The following is a 24,685-nucleotide window of genomic DNA, read 5'->3' as shown; positions in this document are numbered from 1 at the left end:
ATATTCACCATTAACGAGGTGCTTACTTACATTAGTAGCATACTAGCCCTTTATTAGTAAATATTAAGCACATATTAACACCGTATGTATAAAAATTATACATACGGTGTATAAAAATTAATTAATTTGTGTTAATCCGTGCTTAATGATTACCAATAAAGGGCTAGTATGCTACTTATATATGTTAGTAAGCACCTAGTTAATGTGTTACCAAATTTGTATGCTGCGCGTCTCGTCTCAAAACAGGCTCCGTCAAGAAAAACTATCAGACCTGACTGAGGGAGTGTTTGCGTGTATACAGCAGCAGCGCAAGGACGGGTGGGGACGAGAATAATTTATCCTGTGTAACTGCTTCGGAGAAGATTTCACTTTTCCGTTTGCAACCTGTTTCGCTTTACTAGCGCAATGTGATACATGCGGCAACAGTTTTAAATTCAAATTGCAGAGAAAAAGAGAAATCAAAATCTGGCAGGAGCTCAACTGTAAATGTCGTCTGTGACTGAGCTGCCTGCGTTGGCTTTCACCATTTGATTTGAGAACTCCCCCATTTTTAATCAATCTGTTCATCTAAAAAGGATTTCTCTATTTTGAGATTTTAATCCCGAGCGTCTGAGTTAATCTCTGAAACTCTGGGATTGGAGGAGGGGGACGGACGACGCGTCAAAGCCACTCAACTTCAGCCCCGCTCGCGCAATTACACCCACCAGGCATCAAGGCGACCAATAAATCACCCTCTCATAATGCCCTCTCGGAAAAATTAATATTTATTTTTGAAGGCTCGGGCCTCGGTCATGTAGGTCAGAGAGTCGACGAGGGTTTCGGTTGATTTCCAGTCTTTTCTCAGTCAGATCAGAAGATGACAGGAGTGTGAGTGATGATCAAGCATCTGTCAGGAAAAACAAAACATCAGTCTTATATAATCTGTGAGATTTGACCTTTTAATCCTTAATGTATATAATAATACACGTGTGATTTGGAGGTTTATACTGTATCTGCCTTTTTAGTTTTAATTAAATCTCCCTGTATGACGGACGTTCACTCACTCATGTGTTTCACTAATGGTTTATGAACTCTGTCTTATTTGGACACACAGTACAATAGATTGGGGCCCTCTGCTGGAGCTGCGAGGCATAACTCATAAACCTGACAGTCTTTCTGTGCAGTTACAGGAAATTAAGCACAATTGTGTCTCTGTAACTTCGATAGACATACATGAACTGGACTTTATTGTCTTTATTGTGAAATATCAGAATAGACATAGAAGGAGAAAAAGAAGGAAAACAACATCAACAACCCCCCAATAGACAGAGGAGTCAAACATAATGCAATCTCTGTCGTGATTACTGCTTATCTGTGTGACTGAGATTGGAGCAAATTAGTTTTACTTCAATACCTCAGGTGTATTAAAGTGGAGATGTGTTTATATTCTTTGACTGGATTTCTGGTGAACAATTAAGCAGAAAAAGTGGCTCAAAAAGGGGCAGAATTGAACAGGAGCAGCGATAAAGTAGTGTTTGCTGAACAATTCCACATTTTCGGCACATTTCTTGTCTGAGTTGCTCGTAAGGAGTAGACTATGGAGGGATAGGGCTGTGCTGTAAATATGACGTGAGATCTGATTCAAGCCTTTCTCGGTTTTGACAAACTCCAAGTTATTGGAAAACCTTCAGAAGAGTTTGACATTTTATAAATACCAAAAATATCCTTTTTTAATATTTCCCACTCATGAATGACATCATTTTGCTGCGATCTTTATAATTTACATATATCGGCCATAATTATACCAGTTGAAGCCAAACAGGAAGTAAGAATACGTTGATTAGCCTCCAGTTGGCGACTTAACTGGTTGTAAAAAGAGCTCCATTTGAATATAAGTCGATGGGAATGTGATTTGACTTCTGAGTAAACATTTTCATAACTAATTTTAAGTCTTTTTCAGTCTAACGTGATGTCGGTTTTGTAAATTATTCATTCACTTCATGTTTAGAGTGGAAAATATATGAGAAAGTAGTACGGCGTTGTGATTGATATCTGCTATCGTCCGTGAATTTTCATTTCCGAAAACAACAACGTGGGGCCAAGCAAATCGCAAATCCCCCGGGCTTTAAAACAGTTCAGATTCTTATGGCTGACGTCACGACCAGTTGCACATAAATCACAATAAATGAATCAAATGCTAAATTATCACCAGCCACAGTAGCACGAGAGAGATATATGTAGACACTTGGTGGTGTAATTATGTTGTTTATTGTTGATAGTGATGATGTAATAGAGAAAAAGGACAATTTTTATTGGCTTGCGTTTGAAACTGCATTCTCTGAATGCTTGTGCTCAGGACAGAGCCAGAGAGTCTAGCCTCTGCTTGCCCTCTGAGGTCTTTATTAGCGGCCTATTACTGTAAAGCTGCTATCGCCTATTGGAGGGAGTGTGAGGGAGGGTGGTGGGGAGGGGGTGTGCGTCCCTGGCTGCCACTAAGCAGTAAATAAATATGAGCCTATTGTATTCTAGTAGCCTCACTGTCCTTGCGCTCCCATGCTGAGTAAACGCACACATACAATGGGAGGCTGGACTGCCTTGTCATTCCTGATCCCTCCAGATTGCTCTTGTAGGTCCTCTGCCTGGGAAAGTAAAAAAAAAAAAAAAAAAAAGTGGCAGCGAAGTGAAGAGGAAGCAATGAAAAGAGGATCTCACATTAGAATATTCGAGTGTGTGTCTCATGCCAAAAGTGAGGCCGACCTGAAAGCACTTCTCACTTTTCCCTTCAGAACTCAGAAACTGATGACTGAGAATATATGTACGAGTAGAAAGTAGCGTTGAGGTACTTGGTTACACAGATATGTTAATATCCTGATTCTTCATCACATTTCACCAGGATTGTATTCTCTTATAAACTCTGACATTACTTCACATCTTGTTAAATAACATTTTTCACAGGGAAATAATCTAAAAAAAAAAAAAAAATACCAGGTGAAATTAGCTGAGTTATTTCAATTATAAGAGTCTTAATAAAAATATTTTAAAACCTGTCATTGCCTGGTAACTCCAATCAAGTGGTACTATGAATATTATAAGATCATGTTTAATTCAAGTGAGGCCTATATTAAAAATTGGTAACACTTTTGTTTAGGGAACACATATTCACCATTAACTAGGTGCTTACTAACATATATAAGTTGCATACTAGCTCTTTCATTAAGCACGTATTAACACCTTATTCTACATAACCTTATTCTACCTCTAATTTAATATTTACTAATAAAGGGCTAGTATGCTACTTATATGCACTTTAGTAAGCACCTAGTTAATGGTGAATATGTGTTCCCTAATCTAAAGTGTTACCTAAAACTTAAAAAGGGCCCATTCTGCAGTAACTTTATTTGATCCACAGTAGGCGTAAAAGATTAAAGACAGAAATTGAAAGTTGTGGAGAGTCACGGCCACCACAGGCTGCCCTGGTGGAGCTTCCTCTCTTGTTCCTCCACAGGAAGAGCGCTGACAAGGCTGCGAGGACCCAGAGTTCCTTGCATGGAAGCAGAAGCGAGGCCTTGAGTGAGCAGAGCAGGGGCTTGGCGAGGCGGCGTCCCCCTTGGGACGGCGTTGTTCAGAACTGCCCCAGGCCCCCACGGGCCTCCTCGGCATGAGGCTGCCGTTGCCAGGTACAGGCGCGAGCTGCCGTCCTGTAATCACCGATGACATACATGAAGTAGTTTTCCAGCTCGGTTTTCCTGTCCCTCCAGCTGCGAGTGGGGCAAACAGCACAGGAAGAATAACACAAGTCGCAGCCAGGCTCGGGGAATGTGGCCTTTACAAACACAGCACAAATAAAAAAAAAAGTTAAAAGGCACATTGCTCTCCTCCTGAAAGCCTCGGAGCGAGGGAAGTGAGGCTACGTCCTGAGAGAAGGTCTAACCTTCCTCAACACCCGCAAAGACTCAACAATAACCTGCCAGTCAAAGCAGACACTGTGTTTACTCTGAGTTACCTGCCAGAGCAGCAGCTGAAATCAAGGCCACTTTTCTGACATGTTGGGCTTTTCCTCGTGTGATTTATCGCGATCGCAGCTGTTTCTGGTGTTGAATCAGCTTCTTCCTGGTAATGTTGCAGTGATAGTTCGGGTTTATTTGAGAGTTACTGACGCATAGTCAACGCCGGCTTCGCTGCGTGTGCCCTAAGTGGGCTGTCATTGCCTGAGACATGAACAATTGCTTTCTACCAGCAGGGACGCAGAAAATGAGATTTTAGCCACTTAACACCTACTTAGAGAATACTGAGAATCTATTTTCGACCTTTTCTTGCTGTTAAACGGTCTTTATGGCAGGAAAATTACGTTTGTAAACCACTCACTCTACCACAACAAACTCCATAGAGAAAGTTGGTGTTTTTAGCGAGTAGGGACACATGAGCTGGAGGTCTACTGCTCCGTTAGTATATCCAAAGTCACAATTTCAAACACAGAAGTTGCAAAATAAAGTAACTTACTAATGTACCATGTGCCATGGTGTAAAATCAGTCATTTGGCGTTTGGTGTTGAGAGTTAGCAGTTTACAAAGTGACACAATCTCCAGTTTCCAGTCGAAAACGGTTGTTTATTGGTGTTTATAAGCAATGGGCATAATTCCTAAGATACCATGGACTTAATAAATGCTTCACTGTGTAAGAATTAGTCATCGAATCTTGAGACTTCTCATACCAGAAAAGGATGGCATTCATTTTTGTTTAGTAAGCTTCTGTTTCATAATGCAAAACCTTGCATAAAATAAATATAAAGGCCAAATAATGTTTCATTTTGAAGCAATTATACACTTATACACACATATTTATGGGTAATATACTCAATTTCTGTCAATAAACATCCTAAATCTTACATGTTGGACCTTTAACAGAGCACTTCTTCCTTGATTCACGTATGCTTGTTTTCATGCGGACATCCTGTTCTGTATCTCATAAAAGCACCCTTCAAAGGACTGTGGAAAAATCATTCTCGAGGGCCCTGACCGTGAAGACGAGATATCAGAATCAGCCACAGTATCAGAGCATTATAATCGGAGTGATTTTTACAGCAGCAGCAGCAGCTTAGCACACAATGCATTGACCCTCAGGTTGCTGCCAGCTTAAAAGCGTTGCACACAGTGCCCCTCCTGCTGAGAGGCCTGGTGTGCCGTTGGGCTTTGACCCCGCTAAGTCAATCAGCAGAGGTGTGAAAGACGCCACGTCAACACAAACTAACAGGTGTCTGCTGACAGGCAGGGTGGCCGATGAGAACAGGACACGGACAGACAGTGTGTTGTGACGTGTCACTGCAAGCACCACCAGTGTTGTCATTGTATGGAAATGCTGCCACACAGATGCAAACAAACAAGCACATGCTCACGTTACATGTTGTATACGTGTCAGTATGGATATCGTGGATATATCGTGTATATATATATAGATATAGATATATCTATATATATATTCATATATATATATATATATATACATATATTTGGCATGGAAATTAATGAAGTTCACATGCCTCGCCAGCCGTCTTCTAACGTAAACACACAAACCCACACACACACACATACATGCAGTTCAGATGGTATTACATAAGTAACATGGCACATAATAATAATAATTAAAAAAAAATATTTGTAGACGCCATTCAAACAATCAAGGTCACTACATTTTATACAGAAGATAAATAAAAGATCAACGCAATGAAGGCTTTGAGTTGAGATTTGAAGGTTGACAGTGAACATTTTTTAGTTTTTTAATAAAATTAATATAATTATCTCACCAATAGCCTTTTTTTCAATAGCTTCCATAACATGTGACACACACCAATTTAATTAATATTTAATGCTTTCCATATTAAATTCCTTTTAGAAATTATTTGTATTGTAATATTTCTAAGATGTCGTATTAGTATGAATGAAATACCTAGTTTTCTATAATAGCCTCCATGTCATGTGACCCACTGACCCCAAACCGATGCCATATTGTAGTTTTTAGACACAAGACACACATTTTTTTGAAAAAAAAAATAAAATATATTTTTATACATACATATATATAAATATATATATATATATATATATATACATACATATATATAATGTGATCCACTGACTAATCCAGGAAGCATTGCAGTTGGTTGACTTGACATTTTGGAATGAAGCCGGATGATTTGTCCCCCTTATGTTCAGGCTTAGAGCCGGGCCTGAATCATCAGGAGTGGACACGCAAACATGTACACACTTTACAAACTGGAAGACTTAGTCATCAAGCATCAGGAGACTGGATGTGATGCTTTGTCCACTTACATGAATCTGGATGAAATAACAATACAACAACACCTCATTATGTCCTGATGATAAATTCCTATTTCACAGTTTACCTTCAGTTAAAGTTTATATATATATATATATATATATATATATAGAGCCCAGACACAAATAAACACACTGACTTCTGGCCAGTTTGCGTTAATCATCCTGTAAGTGTTTGTTGACAGTCTCCTTGCTCAGAGACTCTGGTGGAGTATTGTATCTTCCCAGCAGGTCACACAGAGACACACCCAGCCGCTCCATTCTCCTGAGCGAGTCCGTCTGTCGGACGAACCCCTGTTACAGTTAATCGTCTGTCTGCCGCTCACCGACTGTCTGTCTCTTGGCTGGAAACATGGCTGAGGTCATAATAGCCTCAGCATGTTTGTGTCAGTGTCCCTGCTAAACATCCCAGTCAAAACATCATTTGTGACTTATATTAAATTCAGTCACGGTTACTTTCAAACAAACTTCTATTATTGCTTAAAATGTATGACTGAACTTATCAAAAACAAACATATTTAAGGTTTATTATCAATAACATAAGCTATTGTTAGCTTTGTTTGTCATGTTTATCATGAAGGCTAAAATGAGCTACTGTTAGCATGTTTGTTTTACAGTCTGGAGTCGCTTCAGTCTTATTTTGTTTAATGTAATAAAAACACGTCGCTTCTTAAAAGTGGTAGCATTTAATTGCCAGATTACAATTGTGTAAAAAGAATGTAAATACGTTGTTACTGAACTTCGTAAACAAAATGTTAAGCATGTTTATCATGAAGGCTAAAATTAGGTACTGTTAGCATGTTAGTTTTACAGTCTGCATTCACTTCAGTCTTCTTTTGTTTAAAGTAATATAAATACGTCGCTTCTTAAAAGTGATAGTATTTAATTGACAGATTACAGTTATGGAAAAAGAATGTAAATAAGTTGTTACTGAACTTCTAAAACAAAATGGTAAGCATGTTTATCATGAAGGCTAAAATGAGCTAGCGCGTGTGTTTGTTTTTCCTCTGTGTTTTGCATTAACTTCTGCCTTGTTTTGTTTTATGTTATAAAAACATGTTGCTTAAAAGTAAATGACAGAAAAATATGTAAATGGGTCCATTTTAGTTTTTAGCTTGTAAACAAAAGCTTAACTTTGTAGTAGTATTACTACAACTGCAGTTATTGTTGCATATGACCTGCAGAACATGGTCTGATTTGATCAGATTAGAGTAATTCATAATGAAGTGATGAGACAGACGCAGGTCGTGGGAACATTTTCCTCTCTGATGAACCCTTCTCTTGACTCTTCATAGGATAGGAACCTGTCCGGCGTGTCACTTTAGCCATCTTCCTGTTTGAGCTTCCAGAGAGAGCAGACGTCCCTGCAGGATAATACTCGGATGAACATTATCTACAGACAACAGCCTTGGGATTTACCCAAACTGCACTCAGGACAGGAAGCTATCCATGACCTCTGAGCTGGAGGTAAGACAAGCGAAAAACTAATTATGGCTCACGACATCTCAAGTCAGTGAGTAACTAAAAATAGATCTGTGTGGTGTTTTACTGTGATATTTTACTTTTATACTATGCAGCATTTTCAACGTCCTCATATAATAAAGGTATAGCATGGCGTCAAAATGTATTTTTCCGAGCTAAAATATGTTCATAGTGAGGTTAAAAAAGCTTCAAACAATTCAGTATGAAATGTGTGTTTAAATTCATTATTATTATTGTTATGAGTATAACAAACATGTAAGAATAGATGTGTGTGGACAAATTCTAATGTATTTTAGACGCTGAGTTGTCAGTCTTAAAATGTAGGCGTGATGAAGTTGATTTTAAAAGTCCAATATTCAGTGACAACAATCTAAAGCCAGAAAAAAAACACCAAGAACTTCTGCGTAAGACAATCAGGACACAAAAAAACCATTAGCTCCTCCTCCTCCAGGAAGGGTAGGACCTCATACTCTATAAATAGAGGCCTTCGTCCTCCTCTTTGTCTACAAACATTTGAGTTGCAGACAGCGTTTGCTGCCATTGTCTGATGTGACATGTGTCTTTTTACTCTTCACTGTAAGTCATTGCTTGGTTTTTCCTTCTTATTCACCTGAATGCTGATGATAATGACGATGAAAAACAAGTCACCTTCATGTGTTTTATTATTTAACCCAATTTAATATATCATTTCGTTCCTGTCAGTACAGTATGAACATATTTTTTCCTTTCGGAGGAATAAGTATGTAAATAAGTGACTGAAGTGGAGTGATTCAGATCATGAGATCTAGCAGATTATATTTGGTTCCACTCACCTAAAACTAACTGTAAAACAACCTGGGAAATATGTTAGATCTTTGGTCCGAATCTAAGAGATTATACCAAATAAAAAAGTTTAATTATGACACATTCATGTTTAAACATCATAATATAAGAGTTACACTAGTTTTATACTTCAAGAATGACACTAATTCTGCACTTTCTCTTATTAAAACACAAGCTTGTACATAACAAAGACGATGACTGTCTCTGTTTGTCTGACTCTGCCATTTCCACCACTGTTTATTGTTAGTGATGTTTTCACCTGAAACCTGATAACGTCCAGTTGTTTTTCCTTCAGGAAGTTCCTGCCGCTGCTCACTAATTGCTGCTAAGGGTCCAGAGTTTGAGAAAAACAAGTCCAACTAAAAGGCTTTAAGTTGTAGAGAATAAAAGGAGGAGAATGTGTTCAGATACTGATGTTTTTGCTGGTGTGAAATTCTCCCTCTTTTGGCCCAAATATGTCTCATCACCGTCTGCATCTCGCGCTGCACAGTGTTTTCTAACATCGTCTTGGGAGTTGGAACTGACGTCAGATTTTCTTCCGCTCATTCAGGTGGCGTTGGATTGCGGCGGGTCATCACTTTCCTAATCAGCTCTTGTGCTGGCTCCAACGCAGCGAGGTCATCCTTCCCTGTGACGCAGTGCCAGTACGTTTCCTCCCAGCATTTTTAAGATTCAATCACTGACTCACGACATTTCCATGTGCAGAGACTCATTTCTAAAGAGCACACGGTTGTTTGGTGGAAAGGTGGAGTGAAAATGTGTCTGTAAGAGTGATTTTTGTTTGTTTTTTACACCTTTTTAACTCTTATGTTTAAGTCATTAATGAAAAACGTAAATAATGAATGATACTTGAAAATTGGTAAGGGAAAAATGGTCAAAAAAACCCTCAAATTTAGACAAAGTAAGACACACGGATCTATGTTTTTAAGTTATATGATGATTCATTCCTTTCAACACTTAACATATATTTTCTTATACTTTTTTTAATAGCTAAAAAGTGACATTTATCTTCAAATAAATTAGACATTGACATTGACACTTCAAATAAGGTTTGGTTTTCAATAAAAAAGCAAAATCAAATGAAACGAGGGAAATAGATAATGTATTTACCATAATATCTTTTTTCTCTGATTGATGTTTCTCTGACGTTGGTTTTTTGGGCGGCCATATTTTTAGCGCCTTTGTGACTCACGCTTTAAAATGAAGGAGGAAGTTTACGTCCTTGATGCCGCGTTGGATGGAGATGAAACGGTTTGTCCTTCTGCTAAAGGAAAGGTTAACATAGCAGTGCCAAATGTCTTTAAATATAAAAAAAATATGTGCAGGATTTCCTAAAAGGGGGACCATCCCTCCACATGAACACATCATTCATGATGGATGGACGACCCTGTGGAAACAGACAGTTTGACATTTACAAGTCTCATAAAAACACTTCATAGTTTAGAAGACACTTTAATCTAATTGTGTCAGCAATTATAACATCTCCTATATGGTTGTATATTATTAGAGATGGAACGATACCATGTTTTTGTGCCCGCTACTGTATCAATATCATAAACTCCCTAGATATAAAGTCCGATACAGAAATTTAAGACCATTTGTGAACCATTTATGAACCTGTTGACACATTTGTGTTGAATCATTCTCCAACTGTGTCACAAATATTGTTCACCCAAACATGACATGCTTTTGACGATTTTTTATTTACATTTTTATCTGTTCAATATCTGATCTGGGGATTTTGACCGGTATCGAACCGATACAAATACTGACTCATACTGATTCCTGTCCCTATATTTTATACTGTCATTATCTGATGTACAGTTTACATATAGTCTTATTGTATGCTATAATGTTGTATAGTCCATGTTGACTTAAGTGATAGAAAACCAGTTTTGCCTTTCAATATATAAAAAATAAATAATTGAACATTTTTAATTATGTGAAAGTTTCTATGATGCATGGCAAGATTTTAATCGTTTTGTTCGCAGATGTTGATTTAAAAACACAAAACTTTGTTTGAAAGTTACCTCACAAAGTGCAAAATACCCAAAAAAACAGTCTTGAACTGGTCTTGAGTGACAGTAACACAGTTGTGATTTCATTGCAGATCTGATCTGGTTTCACGTTTCCACAAAGAAGACATGGTTGCTCCAGGACTGGGTGAGTGAGGATTCTCTCATACAACAGTGCATTATGGGAAATGTAGGATCCATGTTTTGAGGCATAACCAACACTTATTTTAGTTTGTTTGTTTACAATTATTATACATTTACGATTGTAAGTTGTGTTTAACTGTACTATCAAGTGTAGTTGTATCATATTTTATTGTACTGATTATGTTTTATATTATTTATTTCACAATTGTTATTGTGTGTAATGTATTTTAGCTTGTACTTTGTTACATTTTAATGTGTTATGTCATTTTAGCATGTCGTTTTACCGAGTTTGATCATGTTTATGTTGTTATACAGCACCATCAGTTGCATTATTTGTATTGGAACTATGTTAACAGTATTGTCCCTATTTAAATAAAATGATATTCTATAAATCTGCATCAGGCATTTGAAGTTGAATTATTGAGTTATTTATTGGTACATTATATTTACACAGGGAGAAAGAACATTTTTAAAAAAATCACAACACAATTTCTCAAAACAAACAAATGCACATTCAACGCTGTCGTTATCAAGTGACGCAGTGAAATAATTTAAATAAATAACAGCATTTTGTCGCGGTTTCAGGACACGGCGCGTCCCTCTCTGTGGCCGCTCTGCTGATGGTAACTGCTGGGATCCACCGACTCGGGCCTGTGCGCTGAAGGACCCAGGTACTGTTCAAACTCACTGCGGTCCAGGTCGTACAACATGTCCATCTGAACCCGCTCCAGGTAAAACTCCAGAGGGGGCCCGGCTGGACTCAGCGGGCCCCCGTAGAATCTGGACTCCCCCTGCTCGACGTGAGGCCCTGCAGAGAAACAGCACTGCAGGTTCTGGTGGTGGTGGTTCAGCTGTTGCTCTGCAGGGTACACGGGTGGACTCGGGTACAGCTTATGTGAGAAGGTGTCGGTCGCTGCTGCTGCATCTGTGAAAACTGCATTGTTCGGGTAGCTGTTGTACAGAGGGGTGAAGTTATTCGGGAAAGCGGGCGAGTTCTGGAAGTTCTGCTGCTGGTTCTGGAGCAGGTAGTGGAGGTTGTACGGCATCGTCGCGAGGCCCGAGCTGCACAGCGAAGGCAGCGAGGACGCCGCCTCGGCGCTCTGAGGTCTGGCGCTCTTCTTCAGCTGCTTCCTCCTGCGCGGTCGGTACTTGTAGTTGGGATAGTCGATGGTGTGCTGGACGCGCAGGCGCTCGGCCTCCTGCATGTAGGGACGCTTCTCGGCGAAGGACATGGCCTTCCAGGTCTTTCCTGCAAGAAGACGGCACAGTCAATCATCTGCATATTAGGCTTTTCAGTGGTTGGGCATTTGAGTAACTTTGAGCAGATTTATGATTGGATTTTGGTAGTAATCCAGATCCAGAGAAGCTTTTCTTTACTTTATGAGCTCTTAATAGTCTAATGTGTAAGAATTAGTGACATCTAATGGTGGAACTGCAGATATTGGATGATGTTCTCCACTGTTTCGCTGAGTATTTAATAACAATAACAGCTGCTGTAGAAACATGGTGGCACAAGATGGCTGCCTTCATAAAGCAAGGCCCTCACTTAAAATGAAATTTTAAAGTCTCATTCTAAGAACCAAAATGGAATGATATACATGTTAAATACTGGAACTTTAATAGCCTCTCATGAAACGTTTTTGCTGATTAAACGTAAATATTCAACTTCTAAGAGGAAACACTTCATATATCTGGTCTTACCAAGTATTTTGCTGAGGTCCGTGTTCTCCATATCTGGGTTGAGCAGCGCCAGGCGCCTTCGCTCCTCTTTGGTCCAGATGATGAAGGCGTTGAGCGGCCTCCTCACCCTCACCTGCGCGGAGGCAGACTTGGCCTCGGGGCTGGTGCAGCTGGAGTCTGAGTTCACGGACAGCGGGCTGGAAGGCCCCGAACTCGGCGAGCGCATGTCGGTCATCTGGTCTCCGTGCGCGGCACAGGAGTCGTCGGCGGCGGCCTCGAACATGATGGATTGGCTGTTTGCGCAGAGCTGGAAATGTGCCGGGTCGTGGCTAAAACGCATGACTGGTGTGCGCTCACGGACAGGGGTGATGTTGCGTCTGTGCCGCGGGCCTCCTGTCATCCTCCTGCTGCTGATGCACCGTGACTGATATATGCTGCTGCTCCACCAATGAGAGCCCACGGAGGAGGAGGAGGAGGAGTGGATTTAAGGTGTGAATTCCAGGTGTTTTTTGTCGGATCGGTGATAGATGATGAACTGACGCCCCAATCAACGAGCTCACGAAACTATACCACACAACTGAGGCTGTCGTGCCATTATACGATTAATACACTAAATAATACTAAATATAATCATTTAATTGATTAATTTCATTTGATTAAGCGAAATAAGTGTAAATAAGTATACATATTATGATTTGTATTATTTGTCTATTTTTGTATATTTTAATATAGTGTATTTGTTTGTGTATTGCATGGATGTTAAGTGTCTTTTTCAAATAAAATGAAGTTTTATTACCGTCACTAAACATGAGTTAAGTATATTTCTCATCTTTATGATCATGCAAAAATAGAATAAAACCACAAATTAAAAAACCACAAAAAAACATAATCATACTTATTTACTCTTACTTTATTTATTTTTTTAACAGATAAACAAAAAATACATTTCAAATGATGACAAAATATTTAAATAGACAAAAATATATCAATGAATAAGTAAATCATTATAATAATAAAAAACCTTCCCGGATCTCTAGATAATCCAAGTTTGATTTGATCAAAGTGTATCTGCATTTACCACCAGTTATATTCGTATTTTATTGGCTTGTGTTGTTGAATTTCTTTTATGTGTTTATGTTGACATTTCCTGACATGTGAAACTTTACTTTTAAAGCCTTATTCCCTCTTTATAAAAACAAAAACAAAGGTAAAGAAAATCAGATTAGAGCAGTGTCAATGGGAGAGAAATGGAATCTAATCAATACTGTAGGTCCTCCTGAGTATTGATAGGTGAATATCAAAGTTTTGCGGAGGCAGCGCTGGTTACTAATTACACTGCGACGCTCAGCTCTTATCTCGTCCTTCTGTCTCTATCAGAGTTCATTTTACAGGACTGAAACAAACATGATCAAGGCGCGTTTATTACACGATTACCTCCCTCAAATATTTACCAAACACACACACACACTGATAGGTGTGTACAAAAGGGGGCGTGATCGAGTCAGCACATAACAAAAACAGGAAAAAAAGGACTACATTAATCTGCTTTGATGTATTTATTAATCTGGATTACACGCTGACGAACACACACATATGTATAGAGCAAAAATAGATGGAGTGACTTCCCAACAGGAAACAGGTCTTTTTTTTTCTTGGCTCAGAATCAAAGTGTATTGAAATGAGTCAAACAGAGATACAGACTCACAGAAACTATAAAACACTTTGTTTTTCCCTCTCTGTCAAACCTCTGCAACATGTTTCTTTGTTTCCTTTAAATGCTGCCCTTTGTACTTTGTACTTACCACTAATATGATCGTTACACGTGAAAGGAAATCGTTTAAGACGTTTGTTTTTATTGGGCTTTATTGGATTTATTCACATTATTTTGATTAAATGAAGTGGGTTTGTGATGGAAAAATGCAACACGTGTACAATTAAGTAACACATAACATAAATATTACTTTTTATCAGTACAATTGCAATATAAATGCAAAAAAAATAACACAATTGAGAGCAGAGATCCTATCAAATATAGACATGTTTACATTTTTAATGCAGAGAAAAGAACATATATAAAAACACTCATGTTATCTAACCAATATTATAAATGTAGAAAAAGCATTGTTTATTTAGCCTAAATTATTTTTTTACACATTTTTAATTAAAAGAAATGCATTTATTTGTAATAAACATTCATTCGGTGTGGGTTTGTGACCTTTTTAACATTTTAAATCAACAGAAAAGTCCCTACATTTAAACACAGTTTTATTATATTTAATATAAATACAGATGTCATTTAGTCCTAATATAAATGCTATAAGATCATATGATAAATATATAAATATCGCAGAGGCTCTTCCATGATAAAGGAATGCTAATTCCCATTTTGTGTATCCAGCGCAAATGAAACTCTTTTAAGGCGTGTGATCCCACTTGAATATGACGACCCGACGCCATTTTTAAAGAGTCGTTTTGGCGCACAATGGGGACCATTATGCGGAATACACGTCATAAAAGCTGCACCTCACTAATGCGGCGTCTTTCTAATGTAATGATGTGAAATAATCGGCATTGTAAAGTGTATTCAATGGATGTAAAGTGGTTGCAGTTTTGCATTTATTTTTATTATTATTTTACTTCTAATGACAGGGAAATAATCCCATTTTCCACTTGCAAAACTTTAAAAAATAAGAGGCTGCAGGGATTAGTATGTGTGAGTGTGCTGGACTTTGTTTAAATAAAATGGATCAATCTAAATCTGATCATGTGGGTTTGAAGGCGAGATTACATTAAAAAAAATAATATAACATATAATATAAATAAATTCATGGATAAACACATTTTGCACGCATATGTATTATTATTATTATAATAATAATTTATAATAATTCCACATAACCTACTGTATGTGCATGTGTTGTTTTATGTGTGTGCACGACCCCCTCACACACACACAGTCTTTTTCACAGCTTGTCAGAATTAGGGCTTGAATCCACATCCTCGCTGTTAAACGGAACACACGCTCCAATGCGCTGCGAAAACGCGCTAATGGATTGAATCAATTAGCTTGAATGACGCAGCGTGAATACAATAACGTCGGTTTCGGCTGAGCTCCTTCTGTGAATTGAGTCAGCGTTTAATATTAGACTGAGGAGGAGGCAGGCAGACACACTTAAAGTCAGATTTACCCTTTTTTTGTGTGCAGGGTATAAAAATCAGCAACCACTGAGAGGTAATAACCAGTATAAATAATAAAAGAAACCAAAAAAAAAGGACAGCACATATCATAAAATACAGAAAAATGACACAAAATACACACATTAAACACATTTCTGTTATGTTTCACTTATACTGCACTTCACGTCGTTAGATTAAGACAGATTAAAGGGTTTATTTACCATTTACACACACACAGGTACAGTACAAGTGCCTGTATGACAGTTAAGAAAGAATAATAACAACTGTACACATTATAAAAGTGCAGTGAAATACCATGAAATTTAAAAAAAAACACCTCAGCTTTTTTATGGGAGCTGTATTGCACATTTTCATTTATATTGCAATTAATTAGTCATTTACAAGCACACACACACATGTACATAAACATAATCCTAAATAGACAGCTATGTAAATAATAAAGAAACCAGGAAAATAGTTGGGAATGCTAAATCAGCATTCCATTGATATTAATACTATTAGTTTTATGAAAACACATTGTTCTGATCTAATATTACTATATCTAATATTATTAATATTACTAAGAATTATGTGGACACGTATAAACATATACATGACGGATTGTCTGTTTATATCAGTCCATAAAAAAACGTGCGTTAAGTTAATGTACCGCCATGGATGTTATTTTGATTTTTGCTCTAAACTTTACCAAAAATCTGTGTCATGAGTCCTTTTATTCTGTGACTGAATCCTAATCTCTGCAGTGACAGTAGTAGTGAATCATTGTATTGTCTCGCAGCCAAACAAGCTGAATGGGCACTATGCTTTTTGTGAATAGGGATTGTTCTCTGTGTTCTTTGTGATCACAGCGATGCCATTGTATTGGACAGATCTCATATATGGGAGAAGACACTCCTCGTGTCTTCGCTGTGGATCAGTGAAGGCCCGGCTGGACTCAGGTGTAGAGACAGAGACACACAGAGAGACCTGTGCTGTACCCGAGGACCTGCAGGACAAAAAAACGTTCCAGACAACTCTTGTGGATTGTTGTGTGAGTTGGACGTCGTCTGGACTTGGAAGCGTCCTCGTTTTTTGGTCTGACACGAAAGGATCTTTGTTGTTGTGGATCACCCGAGTCTGGATTTTGGAGGTGTGACAGTGGAGATTTCTCATGCTTATTCCCTCGAGGCCGTCTGTCAATATGGATGTTGTATTTTGGATGTTTGGTGCCGGATTTTTAAGACCTGCAGACAGGACCGAGAATAGGACTTCAATACTTTTGTGCAGGGCCGGTCCAAGCCTTTATGGGGCCCTAAACTGGATTGGATTGCCCCCCCCCCCCCCCACCACTTCATAGACGCCTGTGCTTGACTATTACTCATACAAATGTATATTATTGCTGCATTATTTACTCCAAACCAGTGTCACTCTTTGTTTTTGTGACATTACAGGGCATAAAAATCACAAAAATTACATTTTTTGCGTTAAATGTGCAATTTACGAACTTATGATTAACACTATTTTTTAGATATTAATTTATCTGCAGATATATAGATTTATTTAATATGGGTGTGTGTTTACCTGTGTCTCATTTGCATGTAAATGGACCAGACACAAAACCGAGCGTACTGAAAAGGGCTGTTTTGGCAGGGTTATTGAACTGCTGTGGTGCTTCATCCTTAAGGTATTTTGACAAACGCATGTCACAGACATGTTCATTAGGACACCAGGGAACTTAGCTTATAGGGTAAATATGGTATAATATGAGCCCTTTAAAATGTTTTTCCTCCCATATCAAAAATGTGTTCACTATCAAATATCTTAAGAGTTTAATCTCATAAGTGTCAGTGAGCCAATGAGGGTGCAGTGTGCTGTGATTGGCTGTTTCACATCGTGCAGGACGTTTTTTACGACCTGAGACTTTTTTTTTTACTAAAGCTGAAGAGGTATTAATACAATTGGTATGAAAAAAGTATAAATTAGGGTCTGAATATCAATATTGTACCGGAACTTTTTAATCAACACCATAATGTACACTGGAAAAATCTGACATTATTGTTGTCATATAATCTGATAATTTCATTCAATTCAAATCCAACAAAAAGAAGCAGAAATACAGGCTGAGATTAAAAATATGCACCAATGTAGAAATGTTTTACAAAATGGAGGATGTAGATTGATGTCTTCATAACTACGGACCCAGCGTGATAAACTGAACAAGTGCTGTGGGAGAGGAGGTGGTGGAGGGGTAAAACCTGCGATAATGAAGCACTGTATTCTGCACCATCCCACCAAATTTTCCTTACAGTGGCTCATTCATAAAAAGCTGCATTGTTCCATTTCTTGAAGGTGTGAGGGGGGGGGGGGGCGGGGGGGGACATAACAGTGTTGTCTCAGGTGTCCGTGATCTTCGCAGCGAGCCACTGTATTGCATTGTGCTGCTGTATTGTATGGACACAGCAGGTCAGCATCAAGATATACTCGGTCAAGACTCAGACACCATTCTATGCAGTGGTCTGTGACCTCCTACACCTCCTCCACGTCTTAATCGCATGTTCCAACAGCAGACAGCAGAGGCCCACATGGGTCCCCCCGACGAGTGCTAGCCTCCACACTCCCCGAGCAAACAGCGCCCTGCCCGGGCCTTTACATCAGGCCAGCTGAGAGGATTACATGCCCCCTGCTGTGGACGGGGGCTTAATGTAGCCTCATTAGTGGAACACAATGATGCCCCCACCTCAGAGCACAGAGATAAGAGAGCAGACTCAGCCAGACTTCAAACGCCGCAGCCCAAGCATCAGGTGATGCAACGTGCAACAGGGACACAAGACAGGGTTTTGACTTTTTGCATATAGAATCACATCAGTAAATTTCATCTGTAGGGATCTTCTCCTGTGTGGGACAATGGAAAAAACACAGTTTTAACCTGGCTTTTCAATTATTTTACAGAATATGTTTCTTTTATGTATTGTTCAGCACTTTCTAACTGTGTTTTACTTAAAATAAACAAAGCTGTTATTATTATATGCCACTTGATGATCAGTTACTCAAAGTCCGGATTCCAAGCGTGCAAGACTTTGTTGTAAAAAGGAGTATTTATGTGTTTTTAAATGTTGGTTTATGAAGGTTATGAATACAAAGAGTGACCCCAGTGTGATAAAGAGATGACATAATACCCCTGCTATTGGCAGATAAAAGGAAATTTTCTTAAATAAAGGTTTTAAATACATAGAAAATACACAATAAATTAAAAACATCCTATATTAAATGTTTCATGAAACTTAAAAATTGGAATTTCCAGAAAATTCAAACAAAAACATGTCTTTTTTTTAGTTTTTTGCTGAAAATTCACCAATTAATTACATTATTTCATATAATTATGATGTGTTTGACTGCGTACTGTTTATAAATCTTGTGTGGGCTATAAAAACAAAAGAAAAAACATAGGATATTAAATAATATAGATAAATACATTCTGAATTATTCAATAAATAAATAAAAAAAATCTATATAAAATGAGATGAATGGACCTTTTTACTCTATATTTGTAAAAACCTGTATCTTTTTTGACATTTTTGCTAAAAATATACATCAATAATGGATTTTTCTTTTATGTATGTGTGCGTATGTTGTAAATGACTCCAATTCAAAGTTCATACCGTGTGATATTTCACTTCACTTGGTTTGTCAAAGAGCTCTGGACTGAAGAATCACAGTCGAGCCATCAGGCCTGAGCTGGCATGTACAGAAAGGCTGATTAAATGCCCATTGTTCTCGTAAGTGGAGAAAATTAAATGGCTTTTTTGCGAGAGCGACTCACTTCTTTCATCTGCCTGCCTCTGTCTCCTCCTAATTTTATTTCATTTCGCTGAGAACGAGACAGTCTGATGAGGAAAAAAAAAAAAAAAAAGCTTCACCATTCTTTGTAAATTAGGAATTGTATTCTACGCTGGCTGCTGATAAGAGTCTTATCTGGTGAACTGAATGAAGTCCTTGTTAGGTTTTTATTGTCCAGGGGCAGAGGAACTTTTGGATGTCAGTGGTGAGCTGTCACTAGAAAGGTTTTTTTTTTTGGACCTGAATCGTTGATTTGTCTAAGTGTGACCTTGATCCCCGGGTTTCTGCCACACTTCTCTCCTCTGCAGACGGAGGAAGAAACAGGCCTGAGCTTTGCTGTAATTAACCCTAATTATTATTAACTGGAACTAGACTGAGACCTGTGAGACACCGTGATATCTGTGTCTGTCTGTCCTAAACGGCTCGTTCAAGGCGGCAGATAACCAAAACAATCTGGTCTGCTCAACTCCAGCAGCAGCAGCAGCAGAGCTTGACTGTTTAATTAAAAAGTGTGAACGGGTTAGACTCAGACATTAGATTATTTGCAAGCAGAAGCCAGAGATAAAAATGTCTGCGCTAAAACTAGACTCGCAAATCGTTTTAAGGGCAAAGTGAATGCAGGCCACCGATGCCTGATTCAATTTCATAGCTCTCACACGCTCAAAGAAAGAGCTGACGTTTGGGCCTCGCTGCAAAACTTTTTCTGCTCGATGCAAATTCAAAAGGATCTGCTGCTTTGAAGATAAGGCCCCGTAGTTCTGCCATAAACAGTGATTGTGCTGTTTCTTTCCTGTGGCGTGATTTATTTTTAAGTATAACACGGTAAGGATTTGGGCTGGTTTTCCTGACAGGGCAGGGCAGGGCCACTGTGTATGTGGTGTAGTCGCTTATTGGATACTTGATATTCAGGAAAACATTCATGGAGCCACGAGCAAAGTCATCAAAGCGTGACCTTTGACTTAAGACGCTCACAAAGTAGGAAGTCGGCAAATACTAATAATATAAAATGTCATCAATCAGTCCTGTCACTACTTAAATTTCAATTATTTCTCCATAACTGCCTTTTTAAACCCCGTAACTAATATTGGTGTGGCCACACAATGCTCAACAACCGCACAAACATATGCTTCCTTTGATAAAATGTTTTTATACCCGCACAAATTCTATGGCAGCCCTCCCTTGAGACAATATCTGTGTAAAATACCACGTTATTTATAGCGAGTGTGCCATTTCGACTTTAAAAAAAAATAAACACCAGCCGATTGGAGGGTTCAAATGCAGGCTGGACCATTAGATGAGACTGTGATCTCGTGTTAAGTGTGTTATCATAAAAGACATACATTTTAATGTGATTATTTATGACCGTAAAGTGTTTTTATTTGAAATCTCTGCACAAGAAACATACTATACTTCCGAATAAGTCCTAATCATTAGATATCAAAGCACAAACGTCTCTTCATGTCGATTTATGTCGCTTAAACATGACCGGGCAAAGTTGTATATATGTGTTTGCCTGTGATTGTGCTCCAGGAGGGGGGGAGCGGGGGATCTTTTTGAACGTCCACACCAGGATACAGCTGCCTATGACTAATTTCAAACTCCCCTTCTAAAGGGCCTAGGCAACACATTTCGCAAGTAACACACATCACACATCACCAGGCATCTGTTTCCTGTTTTCATTCTTTGAGTTATCTTATTTTCCTGATTTCCCGCTCACCTGTTACAGTCCACGTTCCTTCCATCATACGGCACGGGGCCCAGATAATAAAGGGCTGCTTTATGTAACATCAACGCAAATATACCACGAAATGCGGTTTTAAAGATACAGTTTAATGATTTCCACATAATCAAATGGAAACATCCCCAACAAGCAAAACTCTCTATTTTACCAACAATAATGTACAAAAACGTTGACTTTCACTCCTACGAACTGTAATACTTAAGCAGTTTCTCATCAGTTGGTTTCAGTATCTTCTTCTCTGACATGTTAACGACCCAGCCGGGCGCCAGGCCAAAGAAGATCTGTCGTACATCCTTCCTCGTGGAGAGCATGTGATACAGTTCGTCCTTTGAAATGTCCGGCAGAATGTAGCCGTACTTCTGCGCCAGGGCGAGCCGGGCCTGCTGGATCTTTTCCGGGTCGGCCAAGTAACCCCGGCTCTCTGCGTCCGTGTAGTACGGGACCATTTCCTGTCCTGGTAACATGCGCTTTGGGATGGGCTGACCGCGCAAGAAAAACGGCACGGGCTTGATGAGAATCCCTGCACACACACACAAACACAAAGAAGTGTCTTATTTAAAATGACACAAGGCAAGAACGCTATATAAGAAGTCATTCATTTATATTACCGAGAGCGATAGGGTCATAGAAAGTGGTTGTGATGACGCCGCCGTTCCTCTCAATAGCAGCGATGGCTCCTTCAGAAGCTCTCTGAACCTCGATGTTTATTTTTGCAGCAAAAATGTCGGCACCCTGAAACAGAACAAACATGTGAAGAGTCAACTTGTGGCAGAGCAAAGTGGGGGGCAAAAAAAACAGGCTTAAACAACACAGACGATGCAGTCGTGTGCTGCCACCTACTGGCAGAGACTTGGTGAAGCACCTGGTTTTCCTTATTCAACAGCTTAATTAAATCCACTAAAATATAGTTATTTTAATTGAAATAAAATTACCGGATTGTGTTTAAAATGAAACAATTAAAATGTTATAACGAGACTGACTTGACGTGATATTATTTTGTGGTAAAACCTTCAAAAAACAAATACTTTTCCAACAACAAAAATTATATATTTCCCAATTTAGCCCATTTTGTTGCTGTATTATAATTAAAACACTTATTTGCAAATTAATTGTGCACTTTTTTCGACAATTACATAGAACTGAAATGTTTTTTTTTTGTTCCTTCCTCATTAGAACCACAGTGAAGTTAGTTTGAAGAAGGACATTTTAGTCGTCTTCAAAAAAAACAACAAATTCTGCTGTCCTCCATGAGCAAAGAGCGCATGTACTCACAGTGCCCCCTGGTGGACAACTTGTTAATTACTTTGAAGGTGATTGTAGGATTTGACAATTTGAACCTGAACATGTTTAGGGCTGTACAGGTCTCACCGTGTGGTCATATCAAACAAAAGTGTGACTACCTCAGGGGCAATGTATTAAACGATTTGCAGCATCAGTGTGGTAAATATGTTTTCCGCATCAAAGCATAACTGGAATGGAAACAGTGATTACCTCATCGACAAGGTGGACACCGTAGTCCTTCTTTAGAGGCTGTATCGTAACCCCTCTGCCGTTGACCAGCTGCGTCAGGTCCACAGGCTGCGTCGTGTCCACTCGCCCCACGTCGATCAGGTACTGCAGTCGTTTTAAAGATAGAGGCTGGTACTGAGGACGGCGACTAGAGGAAGGAGCACACGCATGATGTCAGTCAGAATGTCATGTTAATCTTTAAAAGGCTGTCAAATAATTGTTTTTCATCATACTCAACCCCCTTTAATATGTTTTCTGCTGAAGGAAGTTATTAGGGACGCCAAACTAAACCATGATTTGTTGCACTTATAAAAAATAAATCCCTATGACTGTAGGTTAGTGAAGTCACTTACAAGAAATATTGACTAATTTCTCCATTTCTGATCATCCTGATTAAGGATATGCACCAAGATGAACTTAATCTAATATTGGTTAGTATTTTATAGTGCCTAGGATGTAATATATGGACATTGCCAAAGAAAACCTGGTGCAGCAGTGCAAGTGATTTATTCTGCAAAGCAGGAATGTGCACTATAAAAAGCTTTACTGTGAAACGTATCTGTCGATTAAATAATTCAATGAAAGTTGTTGTTATGACACTGTCAAACCCCGGGTTTGGAGATATGTGCTGTCAGTCATACATGTGGAACACCAGTGTGATTGATATAGGCAAAAAGTCCAATATTGTGCATCCCTAGTAAATGATATGTATATACTCTATCTATATAGTATATTATGCTATTTATAAAGCCTTGCAGCCATATAGTTTTGCATACATACATGTGTAGCACTGATTCCAACACCTTAAAGATGTATGCAGTCTAGGATTTATCATGATTAACTAACACTGTTTTGAATGAGGGTATGATGTCACCATGTTACCTGTGTCCTTCATTGAAGCCATATTTTGGAATAACCAGGTAAAACGGAGTTTGACCGCCTTCAAACCCGAGCCGTGGCCGGTTCCCTCTCTGTCGCTCTCCTTTGTGTCCTCGGCCGCTTCTGTTGCCACCATGTTGTCCTCTGCCTCGTCTTTTTTTCTTTAAAGACAATTCAATCACATGTGATTATTGTTTACTATCCGTCGGCTAAAGGCATATCAGGCTAGCCGTGTTAGCTACTAATAGCCAGCTATCAAAGACAATCACTGTAAATAAAATAATGTAAATTAAAACCTCACCGTTCTTCCGGATCCTGGTTCAGGCCGCATGTTCGCCAAACTTATCCTCGGCAAGTTCTGCAAAATATCCAACGCTTTGCCTGCAGGTTTTTTAGGGAAAGACATATTTGTGCTGCTCACATGTCAAAGTTAGCAGAACCAAGGGCACCGGTATGTATGTGTCATGTGACCGGAAGTACTTGTTGTCAACTCTGACACGTTTCAAAATAAAATCAAAACGGCGAGAGAAAACGCCTGATAAATAGATTTTAGATGGTTTTGATGTTGTAATTTAATGCCGTTTAAATGCATTTTGTTTCATACATTCCACTAATAGTGATTGCTACGGAAAGTTGCTGAACATTGTTGTTTTATTGACAATTTGTTATGGATGCCAAATAACAAAACATATCTCAAATATTAACTGTTCATGAGATACATTGGTATAAATATATATATTTTTAAAAAGGTTCAAAAACAATAGTAATTTGATGTTACATACTGCAGTTCATTGTAGTACTGCAGTGTGCTTTGTTTTCACTGATGTTTTTTTTTTTTTTTACAAACTTTATTGATAACAAATACACGAACAGCAGATCTGCACTCCTTGTTTTTAACATATATCGTTAAAGTAACGGACTGGAAAATAACAATAATAATAAAAAAAAACAACTCGTGTCGAAAGGCAGTACATTCAGGAGAAACCTTTGTCCGCCGTACATTTATGAAATTTACCATACAAGAAGATATACAACAAAATCTAAATTCTAAAGTATGCAGTGCATTTTTGGAGAATCATAAAATATAT

The 24,685-nt window shown here is 38.5% G+C and overlaps 2 protein-coding genes across 2 annotated transcripts; both read right to left on the bottom strand.

The window, feature by feature from the left end:
• Positions 1–11,355: 11,355 nt before the first annotated feature.
• sox32 (SRY-box transcription factor 32) lies at positions 11,356–12,689 on the bottom strand (the record flags this gene model as incomplete). Its single annotated transcript, XM_083901525.1, has 2 exons — positions 11,356–12,023; positions 12,476–12,689. 2 exons carry the CDS (start codon positions 12,687–12,689, stop codon positions 11,356–11,358), a joined length of 882 nt encoding a protein of 293 aa, XP_083757651.1.
• An 8,648-nt stretch (positions 12,690–21,337) lies between these two features.
• Positions 21,338–24,037, bottom strand: mrpl15 (mitochondrial ribosomal protein L15). Its single transcript, XM_083901772.1, has 5 exons — positions 23,899–24,037; positions 23,601–23,758; positions 22,701–22,866; positions 21,818–21,941; positions 21,338–21,729 (listed from the first exon to the last, which is right to left on the bottom strand). The coding sequence occupies exons 1-5, from the start codon at positions 24,001–24,003 to the stop codon at positions 21,392–21,394; spliced, it is 891 nt and encodes a 296-aa protein (XP_083757898.1). The 5' UTR covers positions 24,004–24,037; the 3' UTR covers positions 21,338–21,391.
• Between the last annotated feature and the right edge of the window lie 648 nt (positions 24,038–24,685).

The sequence above is a fragment of the Microchirus variegatus genome, assembly GCF_963457635.1.
Source record: "Microchirus variegatus genome assembly, chromosome: 15".
Lineage (NCBI taxonomy): Eukaryota > Metazoa > Chordata > Actinopteri > Pleuronectiformes > Soleidae > Microchirus > Microchirus variegatus.
This window is presented reverse-complemented; position numbering and strand designations above follow the sequence as displayed.

Coding starts and splice junctions, on each gene's coding strand:
- mrpl15 (XM_083901772.1), bottom strand. CDS start 24,003: ATGTCTTTCCCTAAAAAACCTGCAGGCAAAGCGTTGGATATTTTGCAG. Junction 23,759..23,898: donor AACCAGGATCCGGAAGAACG/GTGAGGTTTTAA, acceptor TTGTCTTTAAAG/AAAAAAAGACGAGGCAGAGG. Junction 21,942..22,700: donor GTGTCCACCTTGTCGATGAG/GTAATCACTGTT, acceptor GTTCTGTTTCAG/GGTGCCGACATTTTTGCTGC.